At 31.3% G+C, this 21,076-nt stretch overlaps 1 protein-coding gene across 6 annotated transcripts in view; it reads left to right on the top strand.

Moving 5' to 3' along the window:
- The window catches only part of LOC135127681 (protein bric-a-brac 1-like), a 564,157-nt gene that overhangs the window by 433,551 nt on the left and 109,530 nt on the right, over positions 1-21,076 (top strand). For 4 of the 6 annotated variants that reach the window (XR_010280263.1, XM_064054229.1, XM_064054232.1 and 1 more), the window contains exon 5: positions 16,559-16,612. The exons of the other annotated variants lie outside the window; for them this stretch is intronic. Coding sequence is in view for 3 of the 4 variants with exons in the window: in XM_064054229.1 (XP_063910299.1) it covers positions 16,559-16,612 (54 nt within the window). In the remaining variant the exon portion in view is untranslated. The remainder of the gene's footprint in view (positions 1-16,558; positions 16,613-21,076) is intronic. 6 annotated transcript variants of the gene reach the window in all.

The following is a 21,076-nucleotide window of genomic DNA, read 5'->3' as shown; positions in this document are numbered from 1 at the left end:
AAACGAAACACTGACAAATTTTAAAAATTGAAAAATCAAAAAGAAAAGTTCAAAAGTTGAAATCAATGCAAAACTGCAAATTCGAACACCGAGAAATTGCAAAAATTGGAAAAATTGTAAGATCAAAAAATTGCAAACAGAAATAGAGAAAGAAAACTTAAAAATCAAGTACCTGAGAAATAGAAACATTGGTAGTTGGAAATTTAAGAAATCAAAAAATGGGGAAATCGAAAAAATCAAAATTTCAAAAATGAAATTGAAAGAACAAAAACTCGAAAAATTGAAAAGATCGAATAATTAGAAATCACAATTCAAAAAATTGGAATGAATCAAATGAAAAATTCATAACTAAAAACTCGACTAAAATGGAGAACTGGAAAAATTAAAGAAAAGTTTCCAAATATACCATTAAATAATTCAATATTGTATTCAATTCTATCAAAACGTACTTTTACCACAGGAATTTCGGTGATCTTTGAAATAATTTCAGTGAATTATAAAAAATTTCATTTTTCCAAATATCCAGTTTTTCGGTTTCTAATTGTTCGGTTTTCCATTTTCAATTTTTCGTGGTGATTTTTAATTCTTCGCCTTTTCAGTTTTTCCTTTATTTTTGGATTTCCAATTTTTTTAATTTTGACTTTTTGAATTTTTCAGTTTTTTGATTTCTCGATTTTTCGATTTGCAATTTCGAGTTTTTTTTATGAAAATTTCATTTAAATGATTTTAAACTTTTGAATTTTTCGATTATTCGATCTTTTCAGTTTTTGTTTTACAATTTTTCGAGTGTGTTGTTCTTTCTATTTCAAATCGAAAAATTTTTAAAATAGTAAAATGGAAAAATTAAAAATCGGTAAATTGAAAAACCGAACAATTGAAATATTGATGAAAAGAAAAAATGGAAAAGTCCAAAAATTAAAAATCGAGATACTGAAAAATTGAAAGCGCGAAAACTCGAAAAATTGTACAACAAAAACTGAAAAGATCGAATAATCGAAAAATTCATAAGTTCAAAATCAATTAAATAAAAATTTCATAAATAAATCCCTCTTCGAAAATTTGCAAATCGAGAAATCAAAAAATTGAAAATCCAAAAATTAAATAAAGGAAAAACTGAAAAGTCGAAAAATTAAAAATTACCACGCTGTGAAATTGAAAAATCGAAACATTGAGAACACGAAACATTGAAAACTTGAAAAATTGGAAAAAACTGGGAAATTTTGAAATAGAAAAATTGAACAATCGAAAAAATTTAAAACGAAGAAATCGAAAACTGAAAAATCGAAAAACTAATATATCGAAAAATTAAAAGTCCAGAAGCTGAAAAGTTGAGAAATTGGACAAAACTAGAAAATTCGGAAATTGAAAAATCGAAAGAATTTAAAACCGAAAAATGAAAAATCGAAAAATTTAATATCTACAAATTGAAAAATTAAAATTCGTAAATTGAAAAAAACGACCAATTGAAAAACTGATGAAAAGAAAAACTGGAAAATCCAATAATTAAAAATCGAGAGACTGAAAAACTGAACGAAAACTCGAAAAATGGTAAAACAAAACTGAAAAGATCGAATAATCGAGAAATTCAAAAGTTTAAAATCAATTAAATGAAAATTACATAAATAAAAACTCGAAAAATTGCAAATCGAAGAATCGAGAAATCGAAAAACTGAAAAATCTAAAAAGGGGAAATAAAAAGATTGAAAATCCAAAACCAAAAGAAAAGAAAAATTGAAAAGTCATAATTGAAAAATTGTAAAAACACAATATTGAACAATCCAAATATATATTACAACCTGAAAATTGAGAAATCGAAAAATCGTAAAAAAAAACTGAAATCAGATGAAAATTTCATACATAAAAACTCGAAAAATTGCAAATCGAAAAATGGAAAAACCGAAAAATCCAAAAGTGAGAAATCAAAAAATTGGAAATCCAAAAATTAAAGAAAGAAATAACTGGAAAGTCGAAACATTAAAAAGCACCAAGCTGAAAAATTGAAAAATGGAGAAATTGTCAAAACGAATCATTGAAAAATTGGGAAAAACTGGGAAATTCGGAAACAAAAAAATTAACCAATGGAGAGAATTTAAAACCGAAAAATTGCAAAATCGAAAAATAGAGAAATCGAAAACTGAAGAATTGAAAAATTGGACAAGGCTGAAAAATGGAGAAATCGAAAAATGAAAAATCGTAAAATAAAAAATTTATTAAAAATCTTTCGATTGTCGAATTTTTCGATTTCCGAATTTCCCCGGATTCAATTTTCCGCTTTTTTATTTTGCGGCTTCTTGATTTTTCATTTTTCAACTTTGAAATTTTTCCTTTGTTCAATTTTCGATTGCTCAGTTTTTCAGTTTTGCAATTTTCGAGTTTTCAGTTACGAATTTTTCATTTGATTGATTTGAACTTTTGAATTTTTCGAATTATTGGATCTCAGTTGCTCGAGTTTTCGCTGTTTCAATTTTTAGGATTCTCAATTTTTAATTTTTGGACTTTCCATTTTTTCTTTTCATCAGTTTTTCAATTTTTCGATTTATCGATTTTTCATTTTTCGATTTTTCTGTTTTTAAAATTTTTCGATTTCTCAGATATTGAGTTTGCCAATTTTTTTATTTTTCGACGTATCGATTTTTTAGTTTTTCGATTTTTTATTTTTTCAATTTTCGATTTCTCCATTTTTCGGTTTTTAATTCTTTCGATTTTTCAGTCTCCGAATTTTCCAGTCTTGTCCAATTCTTCAGCTTCTCGATTTTTAATTTTCCGATTTTTTAGTATTTCGATATTTCAGTTTTCGGTTTCTCTATATTTTGATTTTGCAATTATTTAGGTTTTCAATATTTCGATTTTTCAAGTTTTCAGCTTGGTGAATTTTTAGATTTTTTTTCCTTTTTTAATTTTTGGATTTTCAATTTTTTGGTTTCTTACTTTTGGAATTATGATATTTTTGATTTCTCCATTTTTTGTTTTGCAATTTTTCTAATTTTTATTTATGAAATTTTCATCTAACTAATTTTAAACTTGCAAACCCTTTTAAGTTTATCGTAAGCATGGTAAATCGTTAATCGATTTTCGTTTATGGCCTCCTAAAAAATGATTTATAATTTTGCAGAACGAGTGTTCCTTAAATTTTATAGAATCACATACTCCATGTATGTGTAATTTAAAATCCGTGTTGGGTTTTTCCCCTAGACATAGAGATTTTTGGAAAAAAATTACCAAATTTCATTTTCTTTTAACCGCTAATGCTTGTAATCTGAACGTGCTAAAAGTCGAATTCGGTCGAAGTGTAAACATAAACAGTCGAAGTTAAGCATATACTGAGAAATTGAGAATGTTAGTTACCTGCTTTTTAAAGTAGCGGAATTTGTAGGACTATACTTCAAGGGCGAGGGAAATTCGGTCAAAATAACACTGTAATAAACCAAAAGTATCTGTGCGAGTTTTTTCGAAATATTTCGCCTTTTTAAAAAATTTGTGGCTCAAGTTTTTATTATTATTAAAGATAGATCCTATTGAAGGGGAAATAAAGCGCTTTTGTGGATTTTCGTGGTGTGGGCGGTTGTGCTCACATAAACAGGTTGTTCTCTCTTTTCAATATAAGAAATTCGGCGCTAAAAAATTCATGTCGATCGATCCGTGCAACCCCTATTAGAGGAATTTTATAATTCAAGATGCAGGTTATTTGTCTACGTACCTTCCAATAAATCTGAATAATCCAGGACCGGCGGTAAATATTTTATTCAGCGTCTGCATTACAAAGTGATTACGCGAATCAATTACGGACGTTTTCCGCGATTTATTCCGATTCGAAATGTCCAAAGAAAATAGTACCGTAATAGCCCACTCGGTAAAATGTTATTCATTGCAAATTGTATAAATTTGTAAGTAATTAAAATACATTAGCTTTAATTGAAGCGACGCTTGTTCCAAGTGTTGTACGGACAAATTAAAATTAGTGCCAAGTGCTAATATAATATAATAAAGTGTAAAGTTAATTGAATTCGGGGAAGTCGCCGTCCATACATGTTTTATGCCGGCCGTTGTTGCCTTATTGGTTATTAAAAGGGTAATTAAAAATATAAGCACAGGTGTACTGGGAAATATTGCAATCGTAAAATTGATTTTAGCCGCTTGTTCCCGATAAACAAATTCCGAAGATATGATCTGCGACGCCATTGAGGGGCAGATTTATGGCCGATTTAATCTTTAATGTATAAGGTCTTAAAATTTAATAGTTATTCATTATTTATTCAGGCGAAATGACACCAACGGCACTGCCGTTCGTGGAAGTCGCGGACGACAAACCGCTTTTTGTCCTTATCGTCCTAAGTTCTCGTCCTCGTACACCGAGCTCTAAGGATAATTCCGTTAATTTTCTACTCGTGCCAATGAGCATGATGAAATGTATTGATTAATGTTTCACTTCATAACCAATATGAGCTTAACCCTTTAATTCAGTACCAATGCGTACCAACTTAACAAGATTAAATCTCAAACGCTAATAACACATGCTGATATCGTGCCATTATTTAATGAGTTCGTCTAATTAAAAAATATCAAATAAGCAGGGTGTTACGTCAGCACGTTCGATACCACTCTTACCCTGAGGGTATTACGGTAGCTGGTAGAACAGCCTTGTTTTCGACTCTGACAATTCGAATAAAAACGTTATGCAAACAATCCACGACTAAAACTAGTAATAATACACATTACCTCTTTGTTATATTCGGGTTTTTAAAGTTTCTAAAAAATTTTAGCTGAATTTACGCTATTTTGCCCAGATTCATAGTGTTGGGATTTTAGGTAAATTTTAATGTTTACATTTATTGTTATTCACATCGTGTTTAAAAGTTGCTGTTTGGATAACATACGATGCTTTTTTGTAACTATCCAGGGTATTTAGCAACGAGAATCTACAAAGTGTCAGGTTTCATACAAATAAATTTATTTTCGTTTCTATATTCAAAATTTTGTAGTTTTAACTCAAAAAATAGGGTCTCGTAACATAGTAAATTTTTGTATTGCTAATTTCCGAAGTTGATTTTCTCTAGAATAATTCTTCTTTATAATTAATTTTATTATTCCTGAAACAATTTGCGGAGGTTCGAAGAATTCCTACAGAAATTTTCCATTACACAAATTGGTAATTTTGATTAAAATTGGATCCGATCTTGTAAGGTAAAAACCCTCGATTTCCACGTATGTATAGTGAATTCCGCCTAATTCTAAATAATTCGTACAATTATTTGTGATTCCCTCAATACATAAGCACTAAATTCCGCTTTTACGTTTCTTCCGTTTTCCATTTTCAACTTTTGGATTCGATTTCTCCATTTTCCGATTTTACAATTTTTCGGTTTTAAATTCTTTCAATTTTTCGTTTTCAGAATTTTCCAGTGTTAACCAATTTTTCGATTTATCAATTTCCCGAATGTTAATTTTGTCAATATTTCATTTTTTCAAATTTTCGGGATTGATTTTTAATTTTTTGATTTTTGACTTTTTGGATTGTTCAATTTTTCAATTTCCCGATTTACAATTTTTTAAGTTTTTAGTTATGAATTTTTCCTTTGATTTCAATTTCAAATTTTTCGAATTACTGCAGCTTTTCAATTTTTCATTTTTACAATTTTTCGAGTTTTCGCTCTTTCAATTTAATAGTTTCTCGTTTTTTAATTTCTACATTTTTTAATTTTTGGACTTTCTATTTTTTTTCTTCAGTTTTTCCATTTTTCATTTCAAATTTTCAACTTACTGGTTTTTGTAATTTTTTTAGTTTCAGATTTTTTCGATTTTCAGTTTTTGGATTTCTGCGTTTTTGGTTTTACAGTTTTAAGATTTCAAAATTTTTTGATTTCTAGTTTTCCAATTTGCAATTTTCGACTTTTCAATGTTTCGTTTCTTCAATTTTTTGGTTTTTTCAATTTTCCAATATTTGATCTTGCCGCTTCTTGATTTTTCGATTATTCGATCTCTTGAGTTTTTCCTTTTAGTTTTTCGAGTTTTCGGTCTGTCAATTTTAAAGTTTCTGGATTTTTAATTTTTGGACATTACAATTTTTAATTTTTCTATAACATTTTTCGATTTTTTAGTTTTTCAATTTATAAAATTTTTCGATTTCTCAATTTTCTAAATTGCAATTTTTCTAATTTACAATTTTTTGGTTTTTCAGTCTTATTTCTTAAAATTTTCGATTTCTCAATTTTTTGATTTTACAATTTTTCGGTTTTAAATTGTTTTTCAATTTTTTAATTTCCGGATTTTCCAGTCTTCTCTAATTTTTCAATTTTTCGGTTGCTCGATTTTTCGATGTTTGGTTTTCACAATTTTTCGATTTTTCAATTTTTCAGTTCCGTGATTTTATAATTTTTCGACTCTTCTTTCTTAGTTTTTGGAGTTTTTATTTATGAAATTTATATTTGATTGATTGTAAACTTTTAAATTTTCCGATTATTTCATCTTTTCAGTTTTTCGTTTTATAATTTTTCGAGTTTCCGCTCTTCAAATACTTCAGTTTCTCGATTTTTAATTGTTGGTGTTTCAATTTTTCTTATTCGGTTTTCCATTTTTTAAATTTTCGATTGTTTAATTTCCAGATTTTTAATTTTTCGATTTCTCAGTTTTCTTGCGATATTTTGATTTTTCAATCATTTGTTTCTTGAATTTTTCGATTCTCCAATTTTTGATTTTGCAGCTCCTTGATTTTTAATTTTTCGTTTTCTTCAATATTTCGAATCCTCGATTTCTCTAGTTTTCAATTATGAATTTTTCATTCGATCGACTTCAACTTTTGACTTTTTCGAATTATTCATTTTAAAGTTTTTCAGGTTTCGTTGTGCCAGTTTTTGAGTTTCTCAATTATTAATTTTTGGACTTTCCATTTTTTCATTTCATCAGCTTTTCCATTTTTCATTGTTCGATTTTTCAGCTTTTCAATGTTCCGTTTCTTCGATTTTTCTTTTTTGATTATCCAATTTTTAACTTTTCAGCTCCTTTATTTTTTATTTTTATACTTTTCATTCTTTTTCTTTCTTCAATTTTTCGATTTGCAATTTTTGGATTTCTCAATTTTTGGATTTTTCAGTTTCTCGATTTTTAATTTTACGATTTTTCAATATGTAGCTTCTTTTATTTTTCGTTTCTTGTGCCTCTCGATTTTTTGTTTTTGCAAATTTTTGGTCGTACAATTTTTTGACTTTTCAATTTTTATAATTTTAATTTCTGTGATTTCCCGATCACTGTGATTTCACTTTGGGGTGTTTCGAGTTTTCAGTTATGGATTTGTCATCTGATTGACTTCAACTTTTGAATTTTGAGAATTGTTCGATCTTTTTAATTTTTCGTTCTACAGTTTTTCGAGATTTCCCTCTTTGAATTTGTCACTTTTTCGATTTTTAATTTTTGAATTTTTTAATTTCACGACTTTTCATTTTTTCTTTTCTTCAGTTTTTCCTTTTTCAATTTTTAGATTTTTTTTAGTATTTTGATTTCTCCATTTTTCGATTTTTACAATTTTTCAATTTGCAATATTTCGATCTTTGAATTTTCCATTTTTTGAATTTTCAGTTCCTTGGTTTTTAATTTTTCGACTTTTCAGTTTTTTTTCTTCAATTTTCCGATGAGCAATTTTTCTATTCTTCAGTTTATCGATTTTTAATTTTTGGATTTTTTAATTTCACAACTTTTCATTTTTTCTTTTCTTCAGTTTTTCCTTTTTCAATTGTTAGATTTTTTTAGTATTTCGATTTCTCCATTTTTCGATTTTTAAAATTTTTCAATTTGCAATTTTGGATTTTTAAATGTTCCATTTTTTGAATTTTCAGCTTGATTTTTAATTTTTCCACTTTTCAGTTTTTTTCTTCTTTTTATCGATTTTTGGATTGTTCAATTTGCAGTTTTCGTGTTTGCAGTTATGAATATTTCATTGGATTGATTTAAAATTTTGAATTTTTAGAATTATTGGATTTTTTCAATTTCTCGTTTTACAATTTTTCGAGTATTCTGTGTTCCAATTTTTAAATTTCTCGATTTTAAATTTTTGGATTTTTTCATTTTTGGACTTTCCTTTCTGTTGTTCAGTTTTTCCATTTTTCCATTGTTCGATTTTTCAGTGTTTCATTTTTCAGTTTTTCAGTTTTCCAATTTTTGATTTTTCAGCTCCTTGTTTTTTAATTTTTCGACAATTCAGCTATGAATTTGTTCATTTGATCGCTTGATTTCAACTTTCTTAATATTTGAATTTCTCGAATTTTATTCATCGATTTTTCCATTTTTCGATTTTATAATTTATCGAGTTTCCAAATTCTTTAGATTCTACAGAGTTCCGTTTCTTCAATTTTTTCCAATTGGTCGAATTTGTAGCTTCTCGATTTTTGATGTTTAAATTTTTCAAGTTTCAAACTTGTTTATAAAAAATCACAAAAAAATCAATTTACAATAATGTAAGAGGATTTTACTTCAGGGCCTAGGGAAGGACGATCTTCAGAGAATTATATGTCGAGAATGCTTCACTGTAGCACTGTCTACATAATTTTGAATACAAAAACAGTTTTTTTTTATAGAATATATATTTCTGGAAACTCTTACAAGAAAAGTAAGAAGAAGATCGAATTATCGAGTTTAATTTTGTTGTAATTTGTAAATAGTGTGGATTTCGTGTTTGATTTGATTACGGTTCTGTTATAATTCGGTTGTCCGGGAGAAATCTTGCAGCGGAGTCCAACCGTCGGCCGAATCGATGGATGTAAATATTTGATGTCCGAATTTCTTATATTGAAAAGAGAGATGAAGTTCCATCAGTACGCCCACGGAATGGTCAAGATAAATCAGAATTGTATCGGGCCAAGCAATGGGTTAATCCGGCAGGAAAAAAGAGAGCTTCATACATTTTTCATGACGTTGATATACGCAAGGGGAGTCGCGCCGTTGTACTGTGACAGTTAGATTTTCTTATCTTGATAGAAGGTTGTTGAAAATTGTGGAATTCGTGATGGCGATAAAGTATACAAAAGTGGCGCAATAAATATGCATACGTCCGGCATTAACATATTATTAAAGAAAACAAAATACAAAGTAGCGCCGAAATTGTAGGTATTTTTATTCAAAAACACACATTTCCACGTCAATTACCATCTTTTCTTTCTCCTCGGTCCCGTTCGGCGTATACACGAGTTAGCGGCGTCCTGGCCGTCAATTTAAATAATTGAATACATGAATTCGTGATAAGACCCGATGCATAGTGCATGAAGCAAATTTGATAATAAATAAAAATAAATAACGTCAATACCGGCGAATTCTATAAATATTTATGCTGTTTAAAGTAATAAACAAGCTCGGTACGAGACGGACGGAAGGAACATATCTAAAATTGCTCCTCGTATTTTGCAATTTATGAGATCATTTTGTTTACATTGTATATTGTTTATAACGTGCATTTTACTGTCGATAAAATAATGTCGTTAAAGTTTAATGCGGACGCGGGATAAATTTCGACCGAATCGCGCGCCCAAAAACGCGCTTATTATCGCAGAAAAATCAAAGAAAAACAATTTCGGCTCGCTCGCACATCGCTAGTTATTTAATCCGAATGCTGCAAACACACCAACTAAATCGTGTTTCCATCCGCTGCATTTTTAAAATACACGAATTTTCTTTTTGCTAAAAAAACAACTTTTCAATTTAGAGGGAGAGCGGGCGCGTACAATATATCTGTAGGTGTGAAAACAAGCATTTCCATTTGCTTGAAAACGAAGCAAACCAGGGCTGAAATATTTATTTATCCACTTAGCGTTTGCCGCCGGCAAAAAGTCATACAAACACGCCAGCCGGCTCGGGATACACACGGCTACAGCGAGACTTTTTGCTATTTTCGCCCGCACGACGAGGAAGGACCTAGTGAACGAATTGTGATTTTCTTAGACGATCGGAACGTCGACGAGGCGACGAGGATTCGTTGAGTAATTGATGAAACTGCGGTGGTTCGAATGCTTTAGATAACAGTCGAGCGAAAACGACAGCTTTAAAGAGAGAATTTTGACTCCCGAAGATGTGGACTTGAAATTCGTTTCTCTTAAGGTTAAATGTTGAATTCCGGCGAATTTCGTACTTGGAAGAAACTGGAGAAGAGGAAAGTATCATTTCTCTCAGGCCAGGCCAGGTCAGGTCAGGTTATGTTAGGTTTCCTCTACTGGAAAGCACTTTGTGGTTCCATTTCCGATTCGTTCTATTCTCACTTTTGTCAATTTTCACATTCCTTTATCTGTTCTTTTTCTTCTTCAAAGATTCTCTCTTACGAATTTTTTCCGTATATTCAAGCCAAGTTTTTTCTTTTTCGTTCGGTATCAACGCTTGATAAGTCACTATTTTGTCGCTTTTCTACATTTTTTCCCCAATTTTCAACACTTCAATGTCATCTTGATATTAGCTTCAGCAGTTTCAAAGGGGTCTTGCCGATATTTTATTGTTGAAATTTAGTCCAAAAATGGTTCCAAAAATTGTGTAAATTTTCGCACATAATCTGCTTCTTAGGTCAGATCGGATCATATCAAATCAGATCAGGTCTGGTCAGATCAGATTAGGTCTTTCCGGAGTCATTTTCTTCTTCACTTTTATTGGTTTTGATATTTCTCTATCTGTTTCCTTCATCATTCTTCTTCATTGACTATTACTCTCCAAAAGTGTCTGTTAGAAATTTTCTTTTCTATGTTCAAGCCAAATTTCTTCTTGTTTTGGTTCGGTATCCCCATTTGGAAACGACCATTTTACCGCTTTTCTAGAATTTGTTCTTCTAATCTTCAACTTCAATATCTTGCTTGGTGTTTATTCAACAGTTTCTAAGAGCCAATATTTTGTAGTTGAAGTTTAGTCCAAAAATGTTCCCAAATACTGTGTAAATTTTTTCACATAATCTTGTTTCTTCTTTTGGTTGTAGTTGCTCTATACAGAAGCACTGAGTAGGTCCTCTTCGGATTCGTTTTCTACTTCGCTTTTGTTGGTTTTGACATGTTTTACATTTGTTTATCTCTTTCTTTCATCATTCATCTTCATTTACAGTTCAAAAGTTTCTAAGAAATTTTCGATTGTATGTTCAAGTAAAATTTCTTCTTTTTTTGGTTGGGTCTCCACATTTGATAAACCAAGATCTTGCCACTTTTCTAGAATTTTTTTTTCCAATCTTCAATTACAATGTTATTTGGGTCAAGAGTCTCTAAGGATTCTTGCCCATATTTTGTAGTTGAAATTTAGTCCAAAACTGTTTTCAAATACTGTGTAAATCTTCTCCCACAATCTGGTTCTTATTAGGTCAGATCGGGTTGGATCTGGTCAGGTTAAGTCGAGTCTGGTGAAGTTAGGTTAGATTTGAAGTCGAAAAACTGAAAAAATTGCTCAAAAATCAGAAGCGCGAGACACTGAAAATATAAGAAATGAAAAATGTGAAAAATGAAAATTGGGAGAAATGAGAAAAAATGAGGAATGAGAAAAGAAAAATGGAAATGTAATAAATGGGAAAAGTGAAAATTGTGAGAGACGATCAACGTGAGAAATTGGAAACGTAAGAATTGAGAAATGCTAGAAATGAAAATTTTAAATGAAAAATGTGAAAAATTGAAATCTGAGAAATGACAATTGTGAAAAATGAGAAAAAATTACAAAAGGAAAAGAAATATGAGAACTGGAAAATGTGAAACGAAAATTGTGAGAAATAAGAAATGAGAAATATTGAGGAATGAGAAAAGAAAAATGGTTAATGTAATAAATGGGAAAAGTGGAAATTGTGAGAAATGCTCAAGGTGAAAACTGAGAAACGTGGAAAATCAGAGACTTGGTGGGAAATGAGAAGTGATAAATGCGAGAAATCAAAAAATGTGAGAACTGATAAACGTGAGAAATTGAAAGTGGGCAATATGAAATGAGAAATGAGAAGAAATGAGATAATGACAAGATAGAAAAAATCAGATGAAATTAGAAATCAGAAACGAGAAATGTATGGGTGACGTGAGAACTGTGAGAAATGGGAAATGTGAAAAATAGGAAAAATAAGAATTGAGAAATGCGAGAAATGAAAAATTTTACATGAAAAATGTGAAAATTTGAAACTTGAGAAATGACATATGAAAAATGAGAAAAAATTACAAAACGAAAAGAAATCTGAGAAGTGGGACGAGAAATGTGAGAAATAAGAAATGAGAAAAATTGACGCGTGAGAAAAGAGAAATGGTTAATGTAATAAATGGGAAAGGTGGAAATTGTGAGAAATGGTCAAGGTGAGAAATGAGAAACGTGAGAAATCAAAAAATGTGAGAACTGTTAAACGCGAGAAATGGGAAACGTGAAAATTTAGAAATGTATGCAATATGAAATAAAAAATGAGAAGACAGACAACATGAGACGAAATGAGAAATCGACAACAAGAAATGTGTGGGTCACGTAAGAAGTTTGAGAAATGGGAAACGTGAGAAATTGGAAAAGCAAGAATTGAGAAATACGAGAAATGAAAAACTTGAAATGAAAAATGTGAAAAATTGAAAACCGAAAAATGACAAATGTGAGAAATGAGGCAAAAAAAATACAAAATGAAGAGAAATGTGAGAAACGCGAAATGTGAAACGAGAAATGTGATAAATAAGAAATGTGAAGAAGTGAGAAATGAGAAAAATTGAGGAATGAGCAAAGAGAAATGGGAAAACTGGAAAATGTAAGAAACGGTCAACGTGACAAATGAGAAACGTGGAAAATCAGAAGCTTGGGAAATGAGAAATGATAAATGTGAGAAATCAAAAAATGTGAGAACTGATAAACGGGAGAAATAGGGAACGTGAGAAATTAGAAAGTGGGCAATATGAAATGAGAAATGAGATAATGACAAGATAGACAAAATGTGATGAAATTAGAAATCAGAAACGAGAAATGTGTGGGTCACGTGAGAATTGGGGACGTGAGAATTGTGAGAAATGGGAAACGTGAAAAATTGGAAAAATAAGAATTGAGAAATGCGAGAAATGAAAAATTTTAAATGAGAAATGTGAAAATTTGAAACTTGAGAAATAATATATATGAGAAAGGAGAAAAAATTACAAAATGGAAAGAAATCTGAGAAGTGGGACGAGAAATGTGAGAAATAAGAAATGAGAAAAATTGACGCGTGAGAAAAGAGAAAAGGTTAATGTAATAAATGGGAAAGGTGGAAATTGTGAGAAATGGTCAAGGTGAGAAATGAGAAACGTGAGAAATCAAAAAATGTAAGAACTGTTAAACGTGAGAAATGGGAAACGTGAAAATTTAGAAATGTATGCAATATGAAATAAAAAATGAGAAGACAGACAACATGAGACGAAATGAGAAATCGGCATCGAGAAATGTGTGGGTCACGTGAGAATTTTGAGAAATGGGAAACGTGAGAAATTGGAAAAGCAAGAATTGAGAAATACGAGAAATACAAAATTTGAAATGAAAAATGTGAAAAATTGAATCCCGAGAAATGACAAATGTGAGAAATGAGGCAAAAAAAATACAAAATGAAGAGAAATGTGAGAAACGCGAAATATGAAACGAGAAATGTGATAAATAAGAAATGAGAAAAGTGGAAAATGTGAGAAACGGTCAACGTGACAAATGAGAAACGTGGAAAATCAGAAACTTGGGAATTGAGAAATGATAAACGTGAGAAATGGGAAACGTGAAAATTTAGAAATGTGAGCAATATGAAATGAAAATTGAAAATAAAGACATGAGATGAAATGAGAAATCAGAAGCGAGAAATATGTGGGTCACGTGGGAACTTTTGAGAAATCGGAAACGTGAGAAATTGGAAAAGTAAGAATTGATTAATGTGAGGAATGAAAAATGTACGAAAAAGAAAATTTAGAAATAGAAAATCTTCGAAGTTTTCGACTGGTTGATAAACGTCACATTGAGATCATTCTCTTTACAATGATTGGCAGACCTTGGTCGCAAAACATCTTCAGTCTTCTGCTGAATTAATTCACCATTTTTATATTTACTTCGATTTACCGTTTATAAAGTCCTAAAAAAATGATGCTGATGTGGCTATATCAAAAATCTATGCAAAACTGGCCATGTGTGTGATAAAGTATGTGCCAAAATTGGTACCCTACAACTTTCTTTTTACTATGCCTGCGATAAAAGTTTTTCTACGACCATGAACATTTTCAAAGTGTTTGAATTTCTTTTGGAACTCATGTGTTTTACTCAGGTTATATCAGACAAGGTTCTCTATATTGTTTTTTTTTGGATGTATTTCCTCGATCCAGAAACACTCAGTAGGTCCTTTTCGGATTCGTACTCTTCGTTGCTTTTGACATGTATAGCATTCCTCTATCTGCTTCATTTACTATAACACTTTTCTTTTTTTATGTTTAAGCCAAGTTTCTTCTTTTCTCATTCTTCTGTTTCTTCAATTTTTCAATTCCTCGATTTTTCGATTTGCAATTTTTCATTTTATTCATTTCAACTTTTGAATTTTTAGAATTATTGTATCTTTTCAATTATTCGTTTTACAATTTTTCGAGTATTCGCTCCTTCGATTTTTAATTTTTGGACTTTGCATTTTTTCTTTTCTTCAGTTTTTCCATTTTTCAATTGTTCGATTTTTCAGTGTTTCATTTCTTCACTTTTTCGTTTTTTCAGTTTTCCAATTTTAGATTTTTCATCTCCTTGGTTTTTAATTTTTCGGCTTTTCAGTTTTTATAATTTTCAGTTGTGAATTTTTCATTTGATCGCTTGATTCAAACTTTTGAATTTTTCGAATTATTCATTCTTTTCAATTTTTCGTTTTTATAGTTTCTCGACGTTTCACACCTTCAATATTTGAATTTCTCGAATTTAATTCGTCGATTTTTCAATTCTTCGACTTTACAATTTATCGAGTTTCCAAAATTTTGTGATTTTTCAAAGTTTCGTTTCTTCAGTTTTTGTATTTTCCAATTTTTAGAATTTTTAACTTCTCAATTTTTAATTGTTGGACTTTCCATTTTTTCTTTTCTTCAGTTTTTCCATTTTTCAATTGTTCGATTTTTCAGAGTTTCATTTCTTCACTTTGTCGTTTTTTCAGTTTTCCAATTTTAGATTTTTCAGCTCCTTGATTTGTAGTTTTTCGATTTTTCTGTTTTTATAATTTTCAGCTTTGTGATTTCTCGGTGCTTCAATTTGCAGTTTTTTGAGTTTTCAGTTATGAATTTTTCATTGGATCGTTTTATTCAAACTTTTCGTTCTGTATCCACGTTTGGTAAACCACTATTTTGCTTTTCTAGAACTTTTTCTTCCAATTTTCGACTCCATTGTCCTGTTTGGCACTTAATTTAACAGTTTCTAAGGACTCTCGTTGATATTTTGTAGATGAAATTTCGTCCAAAAGTTTTCTAAATATTGTGTAAATCTGTTGGTTCAATCTGTTCCTTAAATCAAGTCAGATCGGATCAGATTAGGTCAAGTCAGGTCAGATTATGTTAACTCAAGTCAAGTCAGACCAGATTTTCTGTATTGTTATTTTTCTTCATTTTAATTTTAAACTTCAAAAGAGTCTATTACAAAACTTCTTTTGTATGTTAAAGCCAAATTTCTTCTTTTATATTTAGTCATTTTAAAGAAGTCATTCAGTGCTTTTCTTTGAGGTCTTTTTTTTCTTTTTTGGTGGTTTCCATGGGTAAAGTTTTTGAGATATTTATTTTCTTGCAATTAATAACTGCACTTTGATCTCCTGTTTTTGCAGTGTTCTGTGTTTTCATGAATTTTCTTATCTCCGCTTTTTTTCTGGTTTTTTATGTTTTATTTCGCTTGAACCTTGAACCCTGGAGCTTTGACAAAGCAAACTAATTGTCAATTTTGTATGTTTAATTTACAGTTTAGTTGTCTAAAATCATCACCAACATCTGTCCAAAAGTGCTATATTTTAATTTCATTTTTGGTTCTGAATTAAAGACAAAATAATATTACTGATATAAAAACAAATCAACGATATTTTGTTAAATTGCTTGTTTTTTAAATAAGTGCAAAATTAGCGCCTTGCTTTCATCAGCGCTTCTGAACTGTCAGGAAAACGATAAAATCGATACAGATTTTCCCTCTTGATGTCACAAAATCTTGTGTTTTATTGCTGTTTCTTTTAACCTTGTCAACCTTAGTGTGGTCTAAAGATCTCGACAATTTGTTATACAGGGTCATAACGATAATGCTCTCAATCTATACTAAATGTCCCTCGTACATTGTCTACAAAAATAAATAATTTAATTCAAATGAATAATTAAACTTGGCAGATAAAGAATTTTGCTGTAAAAACACTCTAAACATTTCAGGCCAATTATTTCTGAGTTGTTTAATTTATTTGAATACTTTTCAAAAATAAATACACTCTAATTTGTTTCGCATTCACTATTATAGCATGAGAGCAGTCTCCAAATCATTATATAAATGGAGAAAGGTTGTACTTTTTTATCACTATTATTATTAACAGTGAATTTTTTAAGCAGCTCGTTAATCAGTGTATTTAGAGTAGACCAAAGTGGACACCTGACACAACTGACATTTGCCTTTGTCGTAGATCGTTTTGGACGGAAACCATACTGACAAGCAGAAAATTGAAAGCATCTACAAGGTATTTCGCATCTCTATTATAAATCCGTTGTTTTTGTTTTTTGTTTGTTTGTTTTAGCGCGATACTATTCTACTTTTACCAAAAAACCAAACCAAGTCTTCACAAATGTCGCCAAAGCTCGCCATGCATGCACCGCTCTTGTTTATTTTTAGAATTCGAATGTTGTAAGTGTTTGTGTAGCTGGTGTGTAAAGTCCTCTTTTACCGCAAGTTGCAAACGACTTTTTGTCACATGTTATCGATATTCGAAACCGGTGTAAATATGCTGCAACTTTGTCGCCTAGTTAAGCAAGCCGCTATTAATTCCCATCCGTGCTACAACCCGGCCAAAACCCGCTCCGGCTAATTGGAAGCGAGTCTCCCCGTAAGAAAGCCGCCGCTAAAGCCCCATATTTCTTCGGCATTCCCTCAACGCAATCAATCTTAATTTCGCGGCAGGTCCGCCTACCTTTTCAGCACCTGGAGTTTTTACCGGAACACCTGTAGTCCCGTGATCCGGGCGCTTACAACGCACCCCTTGTCGCAGCTTAAGCTGATCCCACAGGTCGCATTCGCCCGAAGTGTTACATTCACACGAGCTTTTCCACATGCAACGACGTCACGAACTTCCGGAAAGCTTTTAATAACAATTCGCCATTTGCGCATCGCGAATGTTGCTTGTCGGCCTTTGCATTTTAATAATAATTGTTATTAAATGATCGCGGATAATCTGTTTCTTGGCCGCGGGCGAGTTTTAAGACGTGAGCTGACAGAGCGCTGCAATTAGTGCACGAGAAAAATGCGGATTGTAATTATTGACGGTATAAATGTGTGGTGGTTCGAATGAGGAGATGGGAGACCGAGATGTGAAAGTTTAATGGTCTATGTTAAACTAGAAAGAGTCAATCTTCGAATGATGGTTGGTTTGCTCGAAGAAATTTCTTTTCTGGTGCAAACCTTGAACGTAACGCTTATGCGAGTTTTATACTGGCATTGTACTAATATTAACATTCTTAGAAGGCAGTGGGCATTTAATTGTTACTTTGTACGCATTCATAACACACACATGCAATAAAGTACAATAAGTTCAATTACCTTGATGGAAGTAGTGGCAGGGGCGATCTTAGGTGTTTGCTTGTTTTTTTTTTAATTTGAAATTGAAATTTAGCTGACAATCGACAACATGCAAGGTCAGCAATGACAGGTAACAGTATTTTTTTTTACTAGTGTGTAATTCTGTATTCGTACATTTAAAAGGTCTAACTTGGTTCAATGTAACAGTATTTTAACTATTTGTTTTTAAATATTTCAGACTTTTCTTACTTGGTTCGTTTGTAATGATGCTGAAAATTTTTCAAAAATTACATATTATAAACTGATGGCGTTTAATATGTAAGCTATCCGTAGTGCATCACGTGCGATTAGAGTGCACTATTGCATTGGGATTAAAAGGCAAAATTTTGGACTTTTTTACTTCCCGAGCGTAAGCAAAGGAAGTATTGTAATCGAGTCCGTCGGCCGACTCTCTACTTTTACGTTTTCTCGATCTTTCATGACCCCTAGAAGACGAAGAAATAGGTCTCCCATTTCCGTCTGTCTGTCCGTCTGTCCGTCTGTCCGTCCGTCTGTCCGTCTGTCCGTCCGTCTGTCCGTCCGTCTGTCCGTCTGTTGTCCCGGATTTTTATTAGACAGATAATCTCCGAAAGTACTCGACCGATTGTTGTGAAATTTTGTACTTATATTAAGAATATCATGTAGATGGTAAAACGCTAACCAAAATTTGTCTAATCATCCCCACCACTAATGCGATGACGTCACTTCAAAATTGTACGTAGTAAATGGGTTTTCAATTGTATAAAATAACATAGTCCTACACATGTAGTTTACAACTCCGAATCGACTTTTCACCCGAAACGTCCAGATTTTTGGAAAAAAAATCAAAATTATAAAACAACATTTTGAAATTTAATTTTTAATCTGCTAACCAGAATGCTTTGAAATGTTGCAGATGTTTTAAGGCTATAAAGAGCATCATAAATCTTTAGTCAAAAAATATTTGCTTATCCCCTCCAAAAACTTGATGACGTCAGCTCAAAAGTTTGTGGAATAAATCATATCTAAAATGTACAAAATATGATGAGTCTGTACTTGTGATCTATCACTCCATTCATATTTTTTGGATTTGCATATACAGGGTGACTCAAAAAAATTAATGAATGCGTAAATTTATTTTACTGATTTACTCAGAAACTACAAAACCGAATGCTTTGAAATCTTGCAGATGTTTTAAGGTTCTAAAGAGCATAATAAATGTTTAGTCAAAATATATTTGCTTATCCCCTTCAAAAAATTGATGACGTCAGCTCGAAAGTTTGCCGAATAAATCCTATCTAAACTGTAAAAATATGATGAGTCTGTACTTGTAATTTATCACTCCATTCATATTTTTTGGATTTGCATATACAGGGTGACTCAAAAAAATTAATGAATGCGTAAATATATTTTATTGATTTAATCAGGAACTACAAAACCGAATGCTCTGAAATCTTGCAGATGTTTTAAGGTCATAAAGAGCATAATAAATGTCTAGTCAAAATATATTTGCTTATCCCCTCCAAAAACTTGATGACGTCAGCTCGAAAGTTTGCCGAATAAATCATATCTAAAATGTACAAAATATGGTGAGTCTGTACTTGTCATTTATCACTCCATTTATATTTTTTGGATTTGCATATACAGAGTGACTCAAAAAAATTAATGAATGCGTAAATATATTTTATTGATTTAATCAGGAACTACAAAACCGAATTCTTTGAAATCCACTGCGAAAAAAAACATAATAGGCATGCAGTCGTCACGTTTCCGACAGCGAGGGAAGTACTGTCTAAACTCTTTAGACCAATTTTTTATAAAGATTTTTCATTTTCATGCGGATGATTTTAGGTGTTTGTGTTTTTTCGGTTACAGATCCTTAATGATCTTTTTTTCTTCTTCAAATATCGAAGTTAATTCTAAAAATTCTTGTAGCGATTTGCCTTTGAATTGCTTCTTCTGATGGAGTCACCGGTTTAAGATTATGAATTGTGTCAGAAACTTAACCATTGTTGCCAGCTTAATCATCAAGAAATATTATTAAACTTATTAGTTCAACATTTCTTCCTTGATAGTAAGTATTTACATGATGCCGCTTCTACCTCATTTTGACCTCATTTGATCTGAGCCAGAACCGAAATCATTTTCTTTTTTGGCCTATCTTAGGACCTCCATCATTTTTGTATCGACGAATTTGACATGTTTTAAGACCGGCATGATTTTTTGTTGACCAATTAGAGCTGTCTTAGAACCGACATCATTTTTTGTCGACTAATTAGAGCTTCTTAGGACCCCCAATCTTTTTTTGTCGACGAATTTGATCTGTCTTAGAACACCCATTATTTTTTTTTATTATTATATTTATTTTTTTTTGTAAAAGAATTTGACTTGTCGTACAATCCCCTGACTTTTTCACGATAATTTGACTTGTTTTAAGACCCCCATAATTTTGTTCCATCTAATTTGACCGTTCTTAGGACCCCAATACTTTTTGATGACTAATTTAGCCCGTCTTAGGACCCCCATTATTTTCTGTTGACCATTTTGATATGATTTAGGACCCCCATCATTTTTTTGTCAACGAATTTGTTTTAGCACCCTATAATTTTTTGTCAAATATTTGATTTGCTTTGGGATCCTCATGACTTTTTCCTGACTAATTTGACCGATTTAGTTACCCTATCATCTTTTGAGGACGAATTTAACCGGTCTTAGGATCCCCATTATTTTCTGTTGACCATTTTGACCTGTTTTAAAACCCCTGTCATTATTTTGACCTGTTCTTTGTTTTGGGACCACATATTTTTTGTCAAACATTTGACCTGTCTTTAGACATTTTTAGTCGATCAATTTGACCTGTTTTAGGACACCCATACTTTTCCTAACTAATTTGACTGTCTTAGAACCCCCATCATTTTTGACGACCAATTTAACCCACCTGAAGATCCCCATTATTTTCTATTGACCATTGGACCTATTATAGAACCCCTATCATTTTTTTTGTCGGCGAATTTGACTTGTTTTAGAACCCCATCATTTTCCGTCAACCAATTTGACCCCTCTTAGAATTCCCTGACTTTTTCTCGACCATCAGTCTCAGGACCCATCATTTTTTGTTGACCGATTTGACCTGTCTTAGAAACGACATCATTTTCTGTCAATGATCGCTTCGTTCAAGATCGTCGGCAAGCCTCGGCTGACCTCTCTTAGAACCTTCATAATTTTTTTATCGCCCAATTGGGTTGTCTTAGGACACCCATCATTTTTTGTCGACCAATTTGACCTGTCTCAGAACCACCCTGATTTTTTCACGACCAATTTGACTTGTTTTAGGACCCCATCATTTTTTGTCTAATATTTAACCTGACTTAGGAACCCCATCACTTTTTTCCAA

This window comes from Zophobas morio, unplaced genomic scaffold (genome assembly GCF_036711695.1).
Source record: "Zophobas morio isolate AGI-343-1 ecotype UQ-CSIRO unplaced genomic scaffold, CSIRO_AGI_Zmor_V1 ptg000012l, whole genome shotgun sequence".
Taxonomy (NCBI): domain Eukaryota; kingdom Metazoa; phylum Arthropoda; class Insecta; order Coleoptera; family Tenebrionidae; genus Zophobas; species Zophobas morio.
This window is presented reverse-complemented; position numbering and strand designations above follow the sequence as displayed.